General features: G+C 32.0%; 6 protein-coding genes across 6 annotated transcripts in view; 2 read left to right on the top strand and 4 right to left on the bottom strand.

Annotated features, from left to right (window-relative positions):
* Nucleotides 1-126: 126 nt before the first annotated feature.
* On the bottom strand, nt 127-1,356 carry LOC106102334. The gene is made up of 3 exons (XM_013281770.1): nt 724-1,356; nt 482-649; nt 127-336 (listed from the first exon to the last, which is right to left on the bottom strand). Exons 1-3 carry the CDS (start codon nt 1,009-1,011, stop codon nt 199-201), a joined length of 594 nt encoding a protein of 197 aa, XP_013137224.1. The 5' UTR covers nt 1,012-1,356; the 3' UTR covers nt 127-198.
* Nucleotides 1,357-1,994: 638 nt separating this feature from the next.
* On the bottom strand, nt 1,995-3,009 carry LOC106102332. Its single transcript, XM_013281768.1, has 3 exons — nt 2,511-3,009; nt 2,276-2,443; nt 1,995-2,201 (listed from the first exon to the last, which is right to left on the bottom strand). The coding sequence occupies exons 1-3, from the start codon at nt 2,853-2,855 to the stop codon at nt 2,064-2,066; spliced, it is 651 nt and encodes a 216-aa protein (XP_013137222.1). The 5' UTR covers nt 2,856-3,009; the 3' UTR covers nt 1,995-2,063.
* Nucleotides 3,010-3,341: 332 nt separating this feature from the next.
* On the bottom strand, nt 3,342-4,761 carry LOC106102333. The gene is made up of 3 exons (XM_013281769.1): nt 4,189-4,761; nt 3,945-4,109; nt 3,342-3,660 (listed from the first exon to the last, which is right to left on the bottom strand). The coding sequence occupies exons 1-3, from the start codon at nt 4,531-4,533 to the stop codon at nt 3,523-3,525; spliced, it is 648 nt and encodes a 215-aa protein (XP_013137223.1). The 5' UTR covers nt 4,534-4,761; the 3' UTR covers nt 3,342-3,522.
* Nucleotides 4,762-4,920: 159 nt separating this feature from the next.
* Nucleotides 4,921-9,554, top strand: LOC106102328 (zinc finger protein 32-like). Its single transcript, XM_013281764.1, has 7 exons — nt 4,921-5,240; nt 5,339-5,715; nt 6,023-6,140; nt 6,224-6,381; nt 6,597-6,831; nt 8,008-8,135; nt 8,584-9,554. Exons 1-6 carry the CDS (start codon nt 5,130-5,132, stop codon nt 8,065-8,067), a joined length of 1,059 nt encoding a protein of 352 aa, XP_013137218.1. The 5' UTR covers nt 4,921-5,129; the 3' UTR covers nt 8,068-8,135; nt 8,584-9,554.
* A 136-nt stretch (nt 9,555-9,690) lies between these two features.
* Nucleotides 9,691-11,733, bottom strand: LOC106102329 (STAGA complex 65 subunit gamma-like). The gene has a single exon (XM_013281765.1). It carries the CDS (start codon nt 11,578-11,580, stop codon nt 10,609-10,611), a length of 972 nt encoding a protein of 323 aa, XP_013137219.1. The 5' UTR covers nt 11,581-11,733; the 3' UTR covers nt 9,691-10,608.
* Nucleotides 11,734-13,224: 1,491 nt separating this feature from the next.
* The window catches only part of LOC106102587 (excitatory amino acid transporter 3), a 17,769-nt gene continuing 12,999 nt past the window's right edge, over nt 13,225-17,994 (top strand). Inside the window, exon 1 of the mRNA XM_013282112.1 lies at nt 13,225-13,348. The gene's annotated coding sequence lies outside the window, so the exon portion shown is untranslated. The remainder of the gene's footprint in view (nt 13,349-17,994) is intronic.

Raw genomic sequence — 17,994 nt, forward strand, 5'->3', positions numbered from 1 at the left:
ATAAAAACGAACACTAGCATACATGTTGCGCGGCCAAAGCGCGCAATTCAAATGATCCCTTGCCCATTGACCAATGACTTCCAACGTACTTTAACATAAAATAATTTTTAAAATAATAAAGCAACCTTTTAAATCTTTCGATACATTTAATATAAAAAAAAAACAAAACAATTCAATCTGTAACAACAATACAAAGCTTCACTGCTTTAGATTTCTCTTCACAAGATCTCCATAGAATTTGGCTCCTTCTTTAATCTCTTCGTAACCAGGCAAATTTGAACAGTTTTTAAGCCATCGTTGGATATTCGGAAAAGACGACAAATCCCAACCCGTTTCCTAAAAATGAATAATACTCCTAGAATTTAATACTTCTTACATAGTACTTATTACTTCTAACCGAATAAGCCCAGAAGTTGCTAGTTGCTACTGTTGATTTTTTTAATACACCTTTTTTAGTATAAATGTTATAATATCCACTTACGAATATTCCAGATACGGAGGCAAATATCGTTGTATCCGCGATAGTTACATGTTCACCGGCCACCCATTCGCTGTCCGCCAAATATTTGTCCAAAATGGACAAAGATGCGTTCAAGTCATCTCGAAGGTTGTCTTTTATTTCCGTTTCAATATTAATTATTATTGGATACTGGAAAAACATGAAAAATATAAGCAATATTAAGTAATGATTATATTGATACTATGAAATCAGGGCATACTTACACCTATAGCTCGTATTTTTACAAGTAAAGTTGAGCATTCAAAATAAAGACGCTGGTTGACTATGGCGCGTTTTTTAAGATCTTTAGGATAAATCGTGTCATCGGTTCCATATTTATCCGCTAAATAACATGCTATAGCGCGACTCTCCGAAAGTATAAAACCATCATCATCAAGAGTGGGTACGCAGTGTTGTGGGTTTATTTTCAAATAAGCCTCACTATATTGCTCTTTCTTCATTAAATCCACTATTTCTAATTGTATAGGTACTCCAACTAATCTTGCAGCCATCAACTAGCGTTGGTTGCCAGGATAGCTCCTGGCAGGACCACTTACAGGGTAATAATACAACTTAATTGGAGCCATTGTCGTTAAACAATGAAAAAAAACACTATTGACTTTCGCTTATAATGCCGTGAAACCTAATGGTAATGGACTTACTGTCGATATTTTATCTAGACTTGTCTGAATATTGTACATGACATTTAAAAACTGCCTAAAAATGCTGATGACTATCGATTTATTATTATGTGGAAAATGGAAATATTACGCGTCATGTGAGCGAATGTACCAAGATAAAAAGTTAATACTTTACAATAGCAAATCATGCAATATTTTCACAAAAAAATACTTTAAACGATGTAGTATAAATAATTGGACTTAAATTCTGTCATATAAAATTATATTATCATCATCTTCGGCGTGGTCGTTTACTGCTGAACGAAGGCCTCTATCATGGATTTCCACAGTACATGGTCTAGTGCCGCCCGCATCCAGTGCTCTCCCCAATCGTGACCAGGTCATCGGCCTATCTCCAACAGTCCTTGGCCGTCATTGGAGGACTTTTCGGCCTCATCAGCCGTCCGATTTTCGGACAATGTGCCCGACCCATTTCCCCTTAAGGTTTACAAATCTTCGGGCAATACGTTGGTTTGAATTTTGGACGAGAAACCCGACCCACTGGCAACTTGTTACCCGACTTGAACGGGATAATTGAGTCCTCTCCTCTCTTTGGTGTTCGGATTAACTTATTAATTTACTTAGATACTAGCCGTTGATCGCGACTTCGTCCGCGTGAGATTAAAAAATAATGAAAAAAGAAACATAGCCTATGTTACTCACAGATAAATAAATTACTTATCTAACGGTGAAAAAAAATTATGAATCGGCTCAGTAGTTTTTGAGTTATTCAATACACACAAAAATACAAATCTTGACTTTTATAATATTTGTATAGAAAAACATATTTTTTAAATAATAAAACAACATTTATAATCTCTCATTACATTTAGTAGAAAAATAAAAGTATACAGTATTTCATTTTATAATAACAGTAAAAAGTTTTATTGCTTTAGATTTTTCTTCACAAGATCTCCATAGATTTTTGCTCCTTCTTTAATCTCTTCGTAACCAGGCAAATTAGAGCAGCTATTAAGCCATCGTTGGATATTCGGAAAAGACGATAAATCCCACCCTGTTGCCTAAAAATAATCATATGATTCTTTAGTGTCGAACTGCTGAAATTTTTTAAATGTTGATACCAATATCGACTTACGAATATTCCTGATATGGAAGCAAAGATCGTTGTATCCGCGATAGTTACATGTTCACCGGCCACCCATTCGCTGTCCGTCAAATATTTTTCCAGAATGGACAAAGATGCGTTAAAATCATCACGAAGGTTCTTTTTTATTTCCGTTTCAATATTAAATAGTATTGGATGCTGGAAAACATATTATATAGTTAAGACATAATTTATGGTAATGATAGTGAAATGGGGGCATACGTACACATATAGCTCGCATTTTCACAAGTAAAGTTGAGCATTCAAAATAAAGACGCTGGTTGACTATGGCGCGTTTTTTAAGATCTTTAGGATAAATCGTGTCGTCGGTTCCATATTTATCAGCTAAGTAACATGCTATAGCGCGACTCTCCGAAAGTATAAAACCATCATCATCAAGAGTGGGTACGCAGTGTTGTGGATTTATCTTCAAATAAACTTCACTATATTGCTCCTTCTTCATTAAATCCACTATTTCTAATTGTATAGGTACTCCAATTAATCTTGCAGCCATCAACGCTATCCTGGCGGGACCACTTACAGGGTAATAATACAACTTAATTGGAGCCATTTTCTTTAAAAAAAATCACTATCGAATTTCGCTTGTTATGCAGTGAAACCTAGTGAACTTGCTGTTGATATCTTATCTAGAATTTTATCTGAACCTTTGTTCCTATTATAATCCTTTGATATGGCATATAAAACTGTCTTAAAATTGTGATTATCAGTTATGTTTTTATTATGTGGCAACACAATAATGTTACGTCACGTGGCTGATCGTCGATTAACGAGCGACCAGTTGTTCAAACTATCCGGTCGACGTATTAATAGAGATTGGTCGTCTAATTAACCGACTGGTCGTTCAATTAACCGACTGGTCGTACTATTTATGAAGCGATCAGTCCTATTTGTTGGGCGACTGGTAGATTTAAAAGTTGTTCATACATTTTACATGCTATTATCTAAGAATAAAAAATAAGTACAGTTCTCACCAAAGTTGCTTGTAAAATTAAAAAGTCAGTTTAAGGAAATCATATTTAATGAAAACATAAAAACTGTGTTAAATTAATGTTTTTGCTTAAACAGCTATACATGTATAAAACTAGCATCTTAGGCATTGTTATGAATTAAATGTAACATTTTCTTTATAAACATTTTAATTCCCTTGTAGAAAAAAGTGGAATGTTGAAAAATAAACTTAAATAATAATTATCTTCATAAAATTCATATTGCAAATTTCATTGTTTCAGATTCTTCTTTACAGCTTCTGCAAATATTTGAGAACCTTTTTCATTTTCTTCATAACCAGGTAAATCAGAACAGTCTTTGAGCCAGCGTTGAATATTTGGAAAAGAGGATAAATCCCAACCTATTGCCTGAAAACAAATAATTAGATATGGTTTACTCAAGTAATATTTAAGACCAGCAGATCAGCTTACAGTTTTGAAGCAACGCAATAGACCAGATCAGAGATTAGTTCAATTTGTAGTAGCATACAATATTTTATTTGCTTATTGGATTTGAAAAAATATTTTTTTAACATTTAATTTAGTTGACACCAAAGTTAATCCAGAAAACAAGTTCTAATAACTACCTTTTTTTCCTCACCATAATTACTATTTCTATTACATTTTAAACTTTTATACATTTATTTACTTACAAATATTCCTGACATAGAGGCATAAATAGTTGTGTCTGCAATAGTTACATGTTCACCAGCAACCCATTTGTTCTCCAAATACTTGTCTAAAATCGATAAAGATGCATTAAAATCGTCTCGCAGGTTCTCTTTTATTTCTGTTTCACCTTTGTATATGATAGGATACTGTAAAATTATAATAAGTTAAATTAAAGTGATAATATTAGTAAGTTTAAACAGTACAAATTAAGAAACGCATACATACACAAATAGCTCTCATCTTAACAACTAAATTCGAACAATCAAAGTAAAGTCGCTGGTTGACTATGGCGCGTTTTTTAAGATCTTTAGGATAAATCGTGTCATCGGTTCCATATTTATCCGCTAAGTAACATGCTATAGCGCGACTCTCCGAAAGTATAAAGCCATCATCATCAAGAGTGGGTACGCAGTGTTGTGGATTTATCTTCAAATAAGCTTCACTATATTGCTCCTTTTTCATTAAATCCACTATTTCTAATTGTATAGGTACTCCAACCAATCTTGCAGCCATAAGTGCAATTCTAGCTGCACCACTTGCAGGAAAATAGTAAAGCTTTGTTGTAGACATTTTTCTTTAATAAAGAATAATTCACTCTTGTTGAAAAAAAATTGCAGTGCGATGAAACTTTCACTCACTTACAGTGAAACTGCAAAAAACAATTTTAAATCGAGTTATGAAAGTATTTTTTGTTGTTTTTTTAATTCAACCATTGTTTAACTCATATCTCTTCTACAATATCTTATACAAATAAGTAATAAGTTTCCTTGTTTGTAATCGCGTGTCTTGCCGATTTTCTAAACTTTGTTAACTTATTTGGGTAAATGCATTTTTTTACATATTGTTACAACTTTGCTGATAATTTATATTAACCTACATAATTATAACTTGCAGTATTTTTAATGATACATTTATTTAATAATTGTCAATGCTGAGTTAATTTATAATTATAGGCGAAACTGGCAACTTAAATTAATGATTTGATTTGATCTGTGTTGTGCCTGTGTTTGTGTTGTTATTCTCTTATTTTGTTTTTATAGTGTCATTTGTTCATTCTTCATTTATAACTGTTTTAATTGATGTTAATATTAATAAAGATGATGGCGTGTTTAACCGAAATAATAACTTGCTAAAACTTGTTTATTTCACTTGGTTATGAAAATATCATGGATGAAAAATGTAGAGTTTGCTTACAGAGAGGATCTTTGGAGTGTATTTTTAGAGTAAAAGGATCTTTAAATTTATCAACAAAAATTATGTCCATAGCTAATGTTAAGGTAAGGTTACTTTGAACTACATTTTAATTTACTTTTCCTACATAAACTTACAAACTATATGTGTTCTGAAATGTTAAAAACTATATTTTATCTTCTAGATATTCCCTAATGATGGGTTACCATCAACAATATGTAAAACATGCACAGAAAAGCTTGACCAATGTATTGAATTTATTGAATTGTGTCAAAAATCAGATCATACTTTACGATTAACCATAAACAATATTCAAAAATCATTGATAAATACCATAGAAAAGTATTATACAGAAAACAATCCTGATGATGGTATAAATAATTCTGAACTTGAAAATGATTATATGGATAAAAACCTTAAATTACCTCAAGAAAGAGCTATAGATAATATTACTAATGAAAAAGATGTAAAGTTAGAAAGAAATGTGGGTATTTTAAAAGTTGAAAATAGAGAATCTCGGAAACAACAGTGTTTTAAATGTGGCAAGGTAATGTCTTCTAGGTGGGTATTGAATTAAACACCCATTAATAATTGTATTAAATTGACTTCAGTTTAGTATTTTATCATCAAAGCATTAAATCCTTTCATGCAATGTCCTTTCGTACAAAAGTTATTTGTTTTTGTGTAATCTTTACTGTTTTAATAATAAATATTTTCATTTCAATTTCATTTCATTTTCATTTTAACTTAATTTTTTAGATTAAAGCTGAGTTAATATAATTATTAAATAATACCAAAAAATGTAAATATTCTTTTTATTTTTAAAGTTACAGTTAATTAAAAATATTTTTAAATTCTTAAATTTCAGGTTCCGTTTGAAAACTCACTTAAGGACTCACACTGGAGAGCGACCGTTTTCTTGTCCACATTGCAACAAAAACTTTTCATTGGAACAGAATTTGAAAGTCCATCTTAGGACACATACGGTACTTTATTTTAGAATGGATTTAGAATCCCTGTAAATAATATAGTAATATAATAATGATAATATTAGTTTTCATTATAACAGGGTGAGAAACCATTCAGTTGCAGTATATGTGGTGAGAATTTCGCACATTCTGCAGGTCTTGCGGTGCACAGACGAAAACACACTGGCCAGAAGCCTTACCAGTGCATCTTATGTCCACGTAACTTTCGTACTGTTGGCCATTTGCAGTATCATATAAGGTAATTGACAGGATACCACATGTGTGTTGCCAGTCGATTGTTTGACCAGGTTGTCAGGTATCCTCAAAATTGTTAAATCCTTAGCAGTTTTCATATCTATTTTACATTTTTATAGTATCTAGATCTGCCATCTCTGCCCCCCTCTGTCGACGTCCGTGGGAGACTAAAAATGCATGAGAATTGCTCAATTTGAGTCAATTGACTTATTGTTTCAGGAGACATACTGGCGCAAAAAATTTTGAATGTGCAACTTGTGGGAGAGCTTTTATAACGCAAAGCGATTTGAAACGTCACTCCTTAACGCATTCGGGAGAAAAACCTCACGTGTGCTGTTATTGCGGCGTGCGCCTTACACGCGCCTCACATCTCAAGAGGCACATACGGTTTATACACAAAGAAAAAGAAGTGCAAGCTGAACTCCGCAAGGGAGGAGAAATTGAAACACAGAAGGTTGGGGATACTATGATAAGTTTGGAAAATACTTGAATAAAAATATACATGTACATATTTATATTCATTTTTTATGCAAATGAGTACGTAATGCTTTTTTCCCCACAAAGGCGCAATTTACACATAAAATTACTTGTAAATGTATTTGGTTGTATATGTGACCAAAAATTTTTAAATACATGATATTAACCGGTTGATGTGTATCTAACATTAGTTATGACTTTCTTTGGTACACAATAAAGAAATAGGAGTTTTAAACCATACGAAAATATACTTTTTGTTTTCAGTTGAAAAACATATTTTTGGTAACTTTCATTTGGCAGTTGCTAACCATTATTTACTCTTTGATTGACATTGTTTTTATACTGGCAACATTAGAGCGTTCAAATTTTGAAATTCGTTAGTAACGAATCTTTTGTTAAAATATTGTGTGACCGAAATGCAAATGTGACTTCAAAGTTGTGCTGTTAATTAAAACGACGGTTGTTTTATTTCTCGTGATTGTTTTTCCAGACTTATTAACGAGAACGTTTTAACATTTAAAACGCGTGTAGTAGTTGTAATTTTCTTAATCTACGACGGAACTGTAAACGCTAGTTGGTAACAATGCCGGCCCGTGATATTTATTATTCCGACAAATATTATGACGATGACTTCGAATACAGGTAGTTATTTGACCATATTAATGACATTATGTAAAGTAAATTAATTAAATTGTCTAGACAGGTGTATTTTAAATAATCATTACATTAATTCCTGTATTTACATTGGCCCTGCATATTTTAGACAGCACAAGTACATTTGTCACTACATGTAAATCGTTTAAACATTCTATAATTAATGCTTGCTATAGAAATATCTAGATTCTTTTTTCTTTAATAGGGTTCCCTTGTGTGTTGTCTTAATTTTCTTTAATTAATAACACGACATTGAGCGTAGTAGGTTACGTTATACGTATATTTATATGTGTTATTTCCCGTTTCAGATTTCAAACTTGATTTCCATAAACTATGTTTCGTAAAGATTATATTTACAAAATGTCAATAGAATCTTTATTTTTTTTACAACTTATTACAATTCATTTATTTACTTTACTAAAGCTAATTGTTCCGTATTAATGTAAAACATACTGTTTATAACTGCTCTGATATACGATATTTACATTTTCTTTTTCAGACATGTTGTATTACCAAAGGATATGGTGAAATTGGTGCCAAAGAACCATCTCATGTCTGAGCAGGAGTGGCGTAATATTGGAGTGCAGCAGAGTCAAGGATGGGTGCATTACATGACACATCAACCTGGTAAATGACACATTTTTATATTTTATTTTAAATACCTTAAACATATAACATAAGACCTAATCAACTTGCTCTTGTCCATATATAGTGTTTGCACAGAATATGCTCTTCTATCATCCATCATATCGGAATTCACTGTCTTTAGCATATTCTCTACACAATCTTTTCTTTAATCTTTATACCTTTGTAGCCATCCACTTTCAATCTTTACATCATTACTTAATATAAGACCTAAGAGAAAGAGTTATATTTTACTGTACTGAGGAGACATCTAATGGGTACTAAATGGATAAAGAAAAGTGTACACAAGCATATATCTTACACTTATAAACCCTTTATCTCCCGATGATACTTAATATTACATTTTTTCAGCCTCTTGCATGTAATACTGAGACTTGAAATTTATGAACAATGTTAAACTTGTAATTGCAAATGTATCCAATTTTTCCAGAACCCCATATCTTATTGTTCCGAAGGAAGATAACAACACAGCCGAAGAAGACCTAAAGTTTTGGGTGGTAAAGATTTGTACATTCATTGATGAGTTAATTTTTAAAGGTAAAATATAAGCTGACTCATAACAAACTTCAAATATCAGGGTCGAGTTACTTAGTTCTCTTTAATTTGGTTATTATAGTATGTTAAATAACTGGTAGTGATTTTTTACTGTTTAGTCATTTAAATCTAACATTTCTTGTAGAAATTATGAAATGTTACTTTACCTTCAATAAGTTACTATACAGATTAAATCTATTTTACCTAAAATTGCTGGATAGATTTTAGATTTAGTAGAATTATAAAATTGAGTTTGTTTGAATGTTGATAAAGTTTGGTTTGTTATGGGTTTGATCATCATTCCGTAATTTAGATTGTTTTAAGTAAGTCATTAATTTAAGAAGTCCAGTGCCTTACATGACAATAATGAATTATAGCTTATGTAAATTTTATTCTAAATGTTCCTTTCTCAAATTATAGCTTGTAAATATGTTTTAATATAGTAATCTGCAAGTTGTGCTTCTTTTAACCAGAATTATGGAAATTAATGAAATGTAGTTATTAATATTTCTTAAATGTTATTCTTTAAGCAGTAATTAGGCATCTAGATTTTTGCAGCATTGATTTTTTGACATTTGTAATATATTGATGGGTGAAAGGCTGTTTGTTTTAAGCACCATTAGGTTAAATGTTCAGAGGAGTTAAATTTTCCAATCGGTTCGAGGTTAAAATTACTATAATTCTGCATACTTTATTACTTATTTCATATTTAAAATTTGCTGATTCTGAATATATATGTATAAGTCAATATTGCATACAATGGCGGTTAAAACAAATTGCTTCCCCCATCAATATTAAGTTTATTGATTGAAAAATAATACCTCAAATGTTAAATTTCTATTTATTTTGCATATAAAATTTACACAAAACCATCACAATCGTATTTAACTATTATTATACCATAGTTTTAATAATTGTCATACAATTCTTTAAATTAACATGAAATTGAAGTTTTAAAAACAAAGTAAATTCGTGATCAAAGTTTTGATATTTTTTTAATCTGTTTAATACTGTAATTCAGGAAATTTTGAAGTCTTGCCTATTTCAAAGATAATCTAAATCATGTTTTAAAAACATTTATCAATCTCGGAGCCAATCTTGATTTATACAAATTTATGAAGAGACATATTTCTGCTTATTTCAAAATGTTAATACTTTTATACTGCCTATGTAAGATTTAGTAATAGTTAAACATTTTGTGGAATTCCAATTTGTTCTCATTTTACAATTTTACATGTAGACGCACTGGCATTTACTTATGTTTTGAAATTTGGATATTTTTTTAATTATAAATTGTATATAATGTAAATGTAGAAGAATATTGGCAGTAAATAATTTTGTCAAACTTTGTGTTTTGAAAATCTCAATCAGATAAATTATTTGGTGCTAAAAATTGTTTTTTTTTTCCTTAACATATTTTTATAACACTAAAGAAAGTCTTAGTGTAAAAAATTTGATTATTAAAAAAAGATGGATGGATGTTAGAAGGTATCTCCAGACCAACTAAAGGTATCTCAACAGGTTCATATGTATATCATAGTCAGGAAGAAAATAGGCTACTTTCTATTTTTTTGATTTCACATAAATGGAATTGTGGGCAAAAGCTAGTAAAGAATAAATAACATAGTCATTTATGAATGTCCTTGTTTTCAAGTAAACACAAAATGTGCACATTTCCTTTATGTGTCGAAGATATTTCATATTTAATAGTAGCGACTCCAACCCGCGTAAAATTAAAAAAAAAAAAAATAACTATAGCCTGTGTTACCTCACAGATATATTACATTTCTAACAGTGAAGAATTTTTAAAATTGACCCAGTGGTTTTTGAGAAATAACAATACATACAAAAATACAAATCTCTATTATTTTAGTATAGACAAATATTCTTAAAGTAAGAGATTATGAATATGATAAATGATTTATTTTCGTTTTTTTCTTGCACCAGGTGATAGAGATGATATTTTAACTGTTTCAGGCTGTGAGAAATCAATCTGGTCTACTGCAATGTTGTCTGCAGTAACAGTATCCAGAATATCCAACCCTTCTAATTGGTCTTGCTCCAAGCTTTGTAACATTTGAAAACCAGGCTCCAGTGAAGGTGTGAAAGCATCATCTAGTGCTGCCGGGAAATGTAACTCTGGCACTTCTTCCAATGGTTGAGCAAGCTCTCCTAAAGCCAGAGACTCACATTGTACTTTTAATTCTTCACATGTTCTTTTAATTTTAGCATGATACTTGACTACACGGTTCTGATAAAACTCATGGAGGTTACCAACATTTAAATCTGCAAAAACTTTTGCCATCACATCAGGGAAGCCAGATTTAATACCACTTGCTTCTCTATCTACTACAGTTCTCATAAGTTTGCACATATTATTCAAGTAAAGGTCCAAAGCATCTGCTAGTGCATTGAGGGCTGTGTTAGTACAAGTTGTGATACCAATGTGGCCAAGGGCGATAGCTGCACACTGGCGTAACGCACGCTTATGACTTTCAGGTGTAAAGGGTAAAATAACTGGTCCTTTACCACGAGAAAAATCACAATACTCCTTTGGAAGAAAGTTTACTGGTACTGTAGATTCGTGTTCTAATTCTATATTGAGTTCTGGAGGTGGCGTTGGTAAGCTCATCACGTCTAGACGAGCTCCTTCGAAAACTGCGTTCTCGGTTTGTTCTAATATAGCTGTTAGTTGCCTCGAGTATGCATGCAATCGTATCGTATGAGTAATTAAATTTGGTTTTGGTAGTTCTACAGGTGACGATTTTACGGTAATCGGTATTTCTGGTATATTTTGCATGCCCAATTCGATAATGGGGTTAAAGTTAACGGTCTGTTGTATATTATCATCGGTTTCGTCCTCTTCAAACTCTCCCCACAGTTTTTTCGACATTTTTAATAAAACGTAAGTGTAAATTGGAACACGAACTAAATAAGCAATATTTGAAAAACAACTTAGAATCGTTTTTGTTTCTTCATTTTATGTTATTATGAAAATTATATTATGAAATAAATATTTGGATTCTTGTGTTGTGTTTGTATTTATTATTTCAACTCGACAGCTGTCTTTCAATGTGTCAAAGTAGTTCAAAGAGTAAACTTTGAATTGTCGTGTCAAGTTAAACACAGATTATTTATTTCTGTTTTCTCGGTCACGAAATGTTTTTCGCTCCGCTTTTCTTTTTTCTTATTCTATGTATGATTGTATGATTTCTATATATATATATATATATATAGAAATCATACAATTGATAAAAATGTATTGCAAAAAGACGAAAAAATGGTATAAAGGTGACCCACATTATATAGATGATAGTTGGAAGCTAAGCAGTAGTAAGTGGGTAGAACTAACATAAAAAATGTAAATTAACATCAAAACTTTTATCAGATGTATGGGTCAAGCTCAGTAAATAATATAAGATAGATCGTCTTATGACTATGTTTATACATAGGTTGACCAGTAATTTCCTTACTATAATGAAGGCAGTCACAAGTAACTCAAGGTAACAGTTATTTTCTACGTTTTAAATTTCGACGACATTTTTTTTAATTTACCGCTCTCTATTAATTTTAATTCTCTTGCATTATTTAGACTTTCAATCGTAGGGCTGCGTATAAGGAGGTACCCCAATTGAAGCTGTAACCATATTAAAAATAGTAAGACCTAAGAAAGGGAATTAATTCGTTTTGAATTCATTAAGTTTCTGTTAGAAATAATTGTCATAAACACAGCTGAAGTAGGAAAACTCCAAAATTGTATAATTTTGCGGAAATTCTATAAAACAGCGTTTATGTTAACTAGATCCGACATTTAATAGTTATTAACAATGTCGTCGGATGTAATAATTGTTGTGTTGGACCAACTAACGCTGCGAGCGTTTAAGGTCGTGATAATTTGTGTTAATTATTTTTAATCTACGTGTGGAGCGATCGCACCGGAGAATTAGTTACAGGACACGAGGTTGTAGTAATAATGCTCTATGTAAAGCAATCGACATAATTGCAAAGTGATCACAACTTGGTCAACTTAGCTTAGTTAACTAAAAAAAACTCTTTTTAATCACATTTACTTGCATGGTACATACATATAACAACTGAACATATATTATAGATGCGAAAAATCTACCTTTTACACGGAAAAATAGTAAAGAAAATAAATGACGAAACGTAGAAAGTAATAGAATCGTAGAGGTCAAGAGGTAATGTAGCAAGTCTACGAAAGCTACGACATCGTAGCTTTAAGCATTAAACGTTGGGTAGCGTAGAAACATCATCATGCATCTATATCTATGTCATAAAATTCGTCAATACATCGCAATGAGATATAATCGTCGGAAACATATCCTCGGTAAACGTAACTCCGCCCTACGTAGGCCTAGTTACATGAGTCGAGAGGTTCATTCAGGACATGAAATGTCGCCGGAAGCCTCGCAGATCAATCGCCGTGCCCGCCCCTGCCCCGCTCGCCCCTCCCGCAGCCCTACGCGATCCCCCACAGGATCCTAGGAAGACCAGACAGTGTGGCTCGTCAGTCAGCTCGCGGCAGTCGTGAGATACGCACGTGCCGGATCAGCGACTCGCGTCTACGATCTCAGTGATGCTGTTGTGTTTATCATCACAAAATTATTGATTGCTAATATATTTTTATTTCACGAACTCCGGTAAGTATTTTTTATGAGAAATAAATAGTTGCCATTAGTTATTTTTTATTAGACGAAAAATAAATCTTCTCACGAGTACCACTTGTTGATCTTATCTTAATTTCGAATGAACCAGTTCTTCCTTATTTTTTAAAAATCTTTCAATGTATTTACATATACAAGAAATAAAAGAAATCAATATTACATAGCGTTAGGTAAGTCGTAATTGTAAGTGACATAAGTAAAATTGACTTCTGAGTAAGAATAATGAGGGAATGCCAATAATTAAATTTGATCTTTTTTCTATTAAATAAGAATATACAATACTTCTACCAAACTATATACATAAACAATGATTATTATTGCGTTCAATTTGTAACGCCTTCCATTTAGGAGGCAACAAGTTGTTGCGATTTTCAACGTAGATGCGCATTTCAAACATAGTAAGCCTTTGTCCTTTATATCATAGCTTTTATTACATTAGAAGATTTAAGAAAAGCTAACTGAAAAAGACACTGTTTAGTAACTGTACTTTTAAAAAAAAATCATGTCATTAAATGGACAGTGTAATAAGATTAAATAATAAAACATTAACTGGTTTTTCCTAATAAAGCAAATACTGATGTTTACGAATTTAAATAAATAAATCTAATTTAACTCATAACCTTAATTACTTTACTTGTTGTTTTCTATTTTTCTAATTGTTTTACGCATATGTGTATAATATTATTTGCTCATATATTAAATGAAACATTTTTCCAACGTACCATTTTGTTTTTTACCATAAATTATTAAATTCTAATCTAATTATTGGCTGACAACTTTGAATGTTAAATGAAGATCGCTAAATACTTTTAGTTTTAACTGTGCAGTCTGACTTTATTTGAGTTTATTTGATCCTTTCATTTTAGAAAAAATCATTAAACATTGTATTAATAAAAAAGTAGCTTCACGTCAGATTTTTTAAAAAAGGAATTTGTTATGTTTAAAGGCATTAATTGAAATGAAATATTTGCCCAAATGACACAGGAGAGTTTAACCGTATTCATGTTTTCCTTGTGGCGTGTCCATAATATTCTTTCGTCTACTTCGCCTTACCAGTGGCCGGAAACACTTGTTGCCACAAATTGCATTTGCAATGCTTTGTTGTGACCAAATGAGTATTAAACTTTTTGCGTACTCAGTAAAAGCTTGTACTTCCGACGGATAAAATTAATAAAAGCCATTTGGAAAGTAAAATTGATAACGCTAATAATTAAAATTAAAAAATATGAACAGTTTTAAGGAAAGAAACGAAAATGATAGGAGTAGTTATATTCTACACAATATGTATCGAATTGTGGTAAATTATTTGTATAGTAAAGAAGGTTGTAAAACTATATTTATAACAAAACAAATTAATTCAGCAGTTTGTTTTTTTTTGATCAAAGAATCTTAAACAGCTACATAGTCTTTGTTTTTCTATGTTCCCTTTACATGTTTTCTTTAGTCGTTTAAAATCAGTTTTCCTTTCATTGCTGAAATTGGATTTTCAATTATCAGTCGTTCAAAGCGCGTTGATGTCTTCTAACGGTTAGAATTAAAGAAACGTGAAAATATTGTGTAACATTGTTTTACTGAAAAAATCAAATATTTGAAACAACAAATTTAATTACATCTAAAGAGTCGTGCTAGTTATCCATCTTTTGTTACAATTTCTATTTATATTTCGTCAATATTTTTCACGCTGTACCCCAAAAACGATGGTTTAATCTGATCCCCACTTGTTCCGATTCTCAGCGGCTTGTGAACGAATGAATGCTGAACGAATACTCAGTTGTCATCGACCTACATCAGGGGATTACCGTTCACAGATCCATCGCTCACTTCAACTACACAATGAAATAGCTGACAACTCAAACAGCTCACGATAATTCGCAATTTTACTTTTAAAATGCAGCTAAGATATTAAATCCAACTGTGATTTTGATATTTACATCTTATTACATACTGATGACTGTAATGTTATTTTCATTTCCTTCTTAAAATAATATTCTTAAGATAAAATGCAGTAAGGAACATGCGAAAATTTCTGAGCTTTGCAACTTACTTTAATAGAGATCTTCTCTTATTGCCATGGAGCAGTTTAAAACTAAAATATCGCACAACAGATATGCGATTGTCGTTTGTTTCGCAGCCAATTCAACTGTTTAGTTGCACAACTAAAAATCAAGTAGTGTGCGCACCTCCATATCACAGGAATCAAAGCGAGACTAAAGAGTTTTGCGATAGTTTAGTCAAATGTGTGCGCGCGATCTTATAGTTAGTTACTTAAACATTACCTAAGAATTAACATTAGGTATCCGTAGATCCTCTGTTCTTATAGATGTCAATAAACAGCGATCACTGCCTCGTTTTAGCTGTCAGTTTGCCTTCTTGTTAAAAAAAAAGCAAATATTAAAGTCCAATACGTAATCACTTAACTCTGAGTGCGACAGTAACATGATTGGTCATTAAGAGTGATTTTAAATATCACAATTGTAAAGAGTTACAAACTAATCGACTTCTTCTATACTAAAACACTAGAATCGCGATAATTTAAAGTCCAAGGGAAACGCAAAATATTTTAAGTTATAGAGGTTCTAAGTTATCAAGGGTCTATGTTATAGAGGTTTTTGGCTCTGATGGGAAGGGAGCATATTATTTTTTGAAGTTAGAGAGGTTTTTAAGTTACCGAGGTTTGAGTTATCAGGTTCTACTATATTACAAAGAGCAAATATTTGTATTTTTGAATGTATTGAATCTCAAAAACCACTGAGCCGATTTTAAAAATTCTTTCACCTTTGAAAAGCTACGTTATCAGTGAGTAACATACATTACTTTTAATTTTACGCGGATGTATTCGCGAGCAACAGCTAGTTAGTAGGATAACGACTGAATGGAGCAGGTAGTGCAAGAGGAGCAATTTACAAGTAAGAATTGTTAAAACAGTGTGTCGGTAGTTTGTTTTTATTTAAAAATAATGTAATAATCTGTCGATAGCAATGATTGTTAACGAGCATTATGTCAACAGTTAAAGTGTATTGCGGTGCGTGTGAGCGTTGGGGAGTAGGGGGAGCTTGGGGGAGCTGGGGAGCGCGGATCTATCGCGCGGCCGCTAACTAAAGATTTCCGCGCCGACATCCGCGCTCGTTGCGCCTGCGATCCCCCTGGCTCCCACGTGTACTAACAACGGTGCATTTCACATACTTACGAAATTTACTCAGAATTATCTTATCTTACTAATATTATAAATGCGAAAGTTTAGATGGATGGATGGAAAGATGGATGTTTGTTAAAAAAACAAAAGTGAGCCTATGTGTTCTTCCAGACTATCCCCTACATCTATGCCAAATTTCATTGAAATCCGTTCAGCTGTTTACGCTACAAACTCTAACAAACATCCATCCATATAAACTTTCGCTTTTATAATATTAGTATGATTATTCGCACTGTAAGCGAGATACGTACTAGGTGTTTTAGACCTGGTTTCGCTTTCAACGTGTTAAATTACAAGGTCACAATTAACGTCTAGAAAAAGCGTAAACTTTACTAATAATTAAATCCGTATTTATTACTCAGACGTAGACAGACGAATTCCCGAGACGACGAACACGTGGCCGCGAGCCCGCGACAACAATAGTGCGCCGGCGTTGCCAAATACCATTACACGTTATTGAAGAATCGTCTCGTAGGGACACGATATACGAATTAATCGTATTCTAATTATATTACGGAACGTCTAATCATTTTTTCTGTAATAAACCCTTACAGCCGTATGTAGTGTCTTAAGTTGCGTTAGATAAAAGCATAGACATAATATCTTACTTTTTACTAATATTATAAATGCGAAAATTTAGTTGGATGGATGTTTGTTAGAGTTTGTAGCCTAAACGACTGAACGTATATCGATGAAATTTGGCATAGACGTAGAGGATTGTCCGGCAGAACACATAGGCTACTCACTTTTGTTTATTTTTAATTTCACGTGGACGGTTTCGCGAGCAAAAGCTAGTAACAGTATAAAGATAAAATATTTGTATTTTTGTAAACATTGAAATAACTCAAAAACGACTGACCCGTTTTCAATCATTATTTCACCGTTAAGCTACATTGTCCGTGTCGTAGGCTATGTTTTTAGTAATCATTAATTTCACGCCGACGAAGTCGCTAGCAACAGCTAGTGTACATTATTGTAAAATAGGGGCAGAGTCACACTATGCAAATGTTACTCACCGCGTTATAATGAAAATTAAAAGGTCATTTTATAGAAATGGATGGGAAATATACGCAAAGTACATAAATTATACCAATTAAATGTTTTATCAGTTTTGTAATTTATTATATTTATAGTAAATTAGTACAATGACCGTTAAAACAAAGCGTTTAATATGTCTATTGTTGAAAATTAGCGTGAAGGAAACAACTTCGATTATTGCTCCTATTTGTTCAGAAAACTTCTAATATCGTAGTTGCGTTATGTCTTTTGAAATATGTACAAATTTTTTGGATCAAGTCGATGTAAGATATCACAATATACTAAATAATTATTAAGTAGTTTATTATTATATGCCTCTGGAAAACATACAGCATTGCTTATGAAGATGCGTTATATACTTAGCTTGAATTTCGCGGTCATTCGCCGTTGA

The sequence above is a fragment of the Papilio polytes genome, unplaced genomic scaffold (assembly GCF_000836215.1).
Source record: "Papilio polytes unplaced genomic scaffold, Ppol_1.0 DF823923.1, whole genome shotgun sequence".
Classification (NCBI taxonomy): domain Eukaryota; kingdom Metazoa; phylum Arthropoda; class Insecta; order Lepidoptera; family Papilionidae; genus Papilio; species Papilio polytes.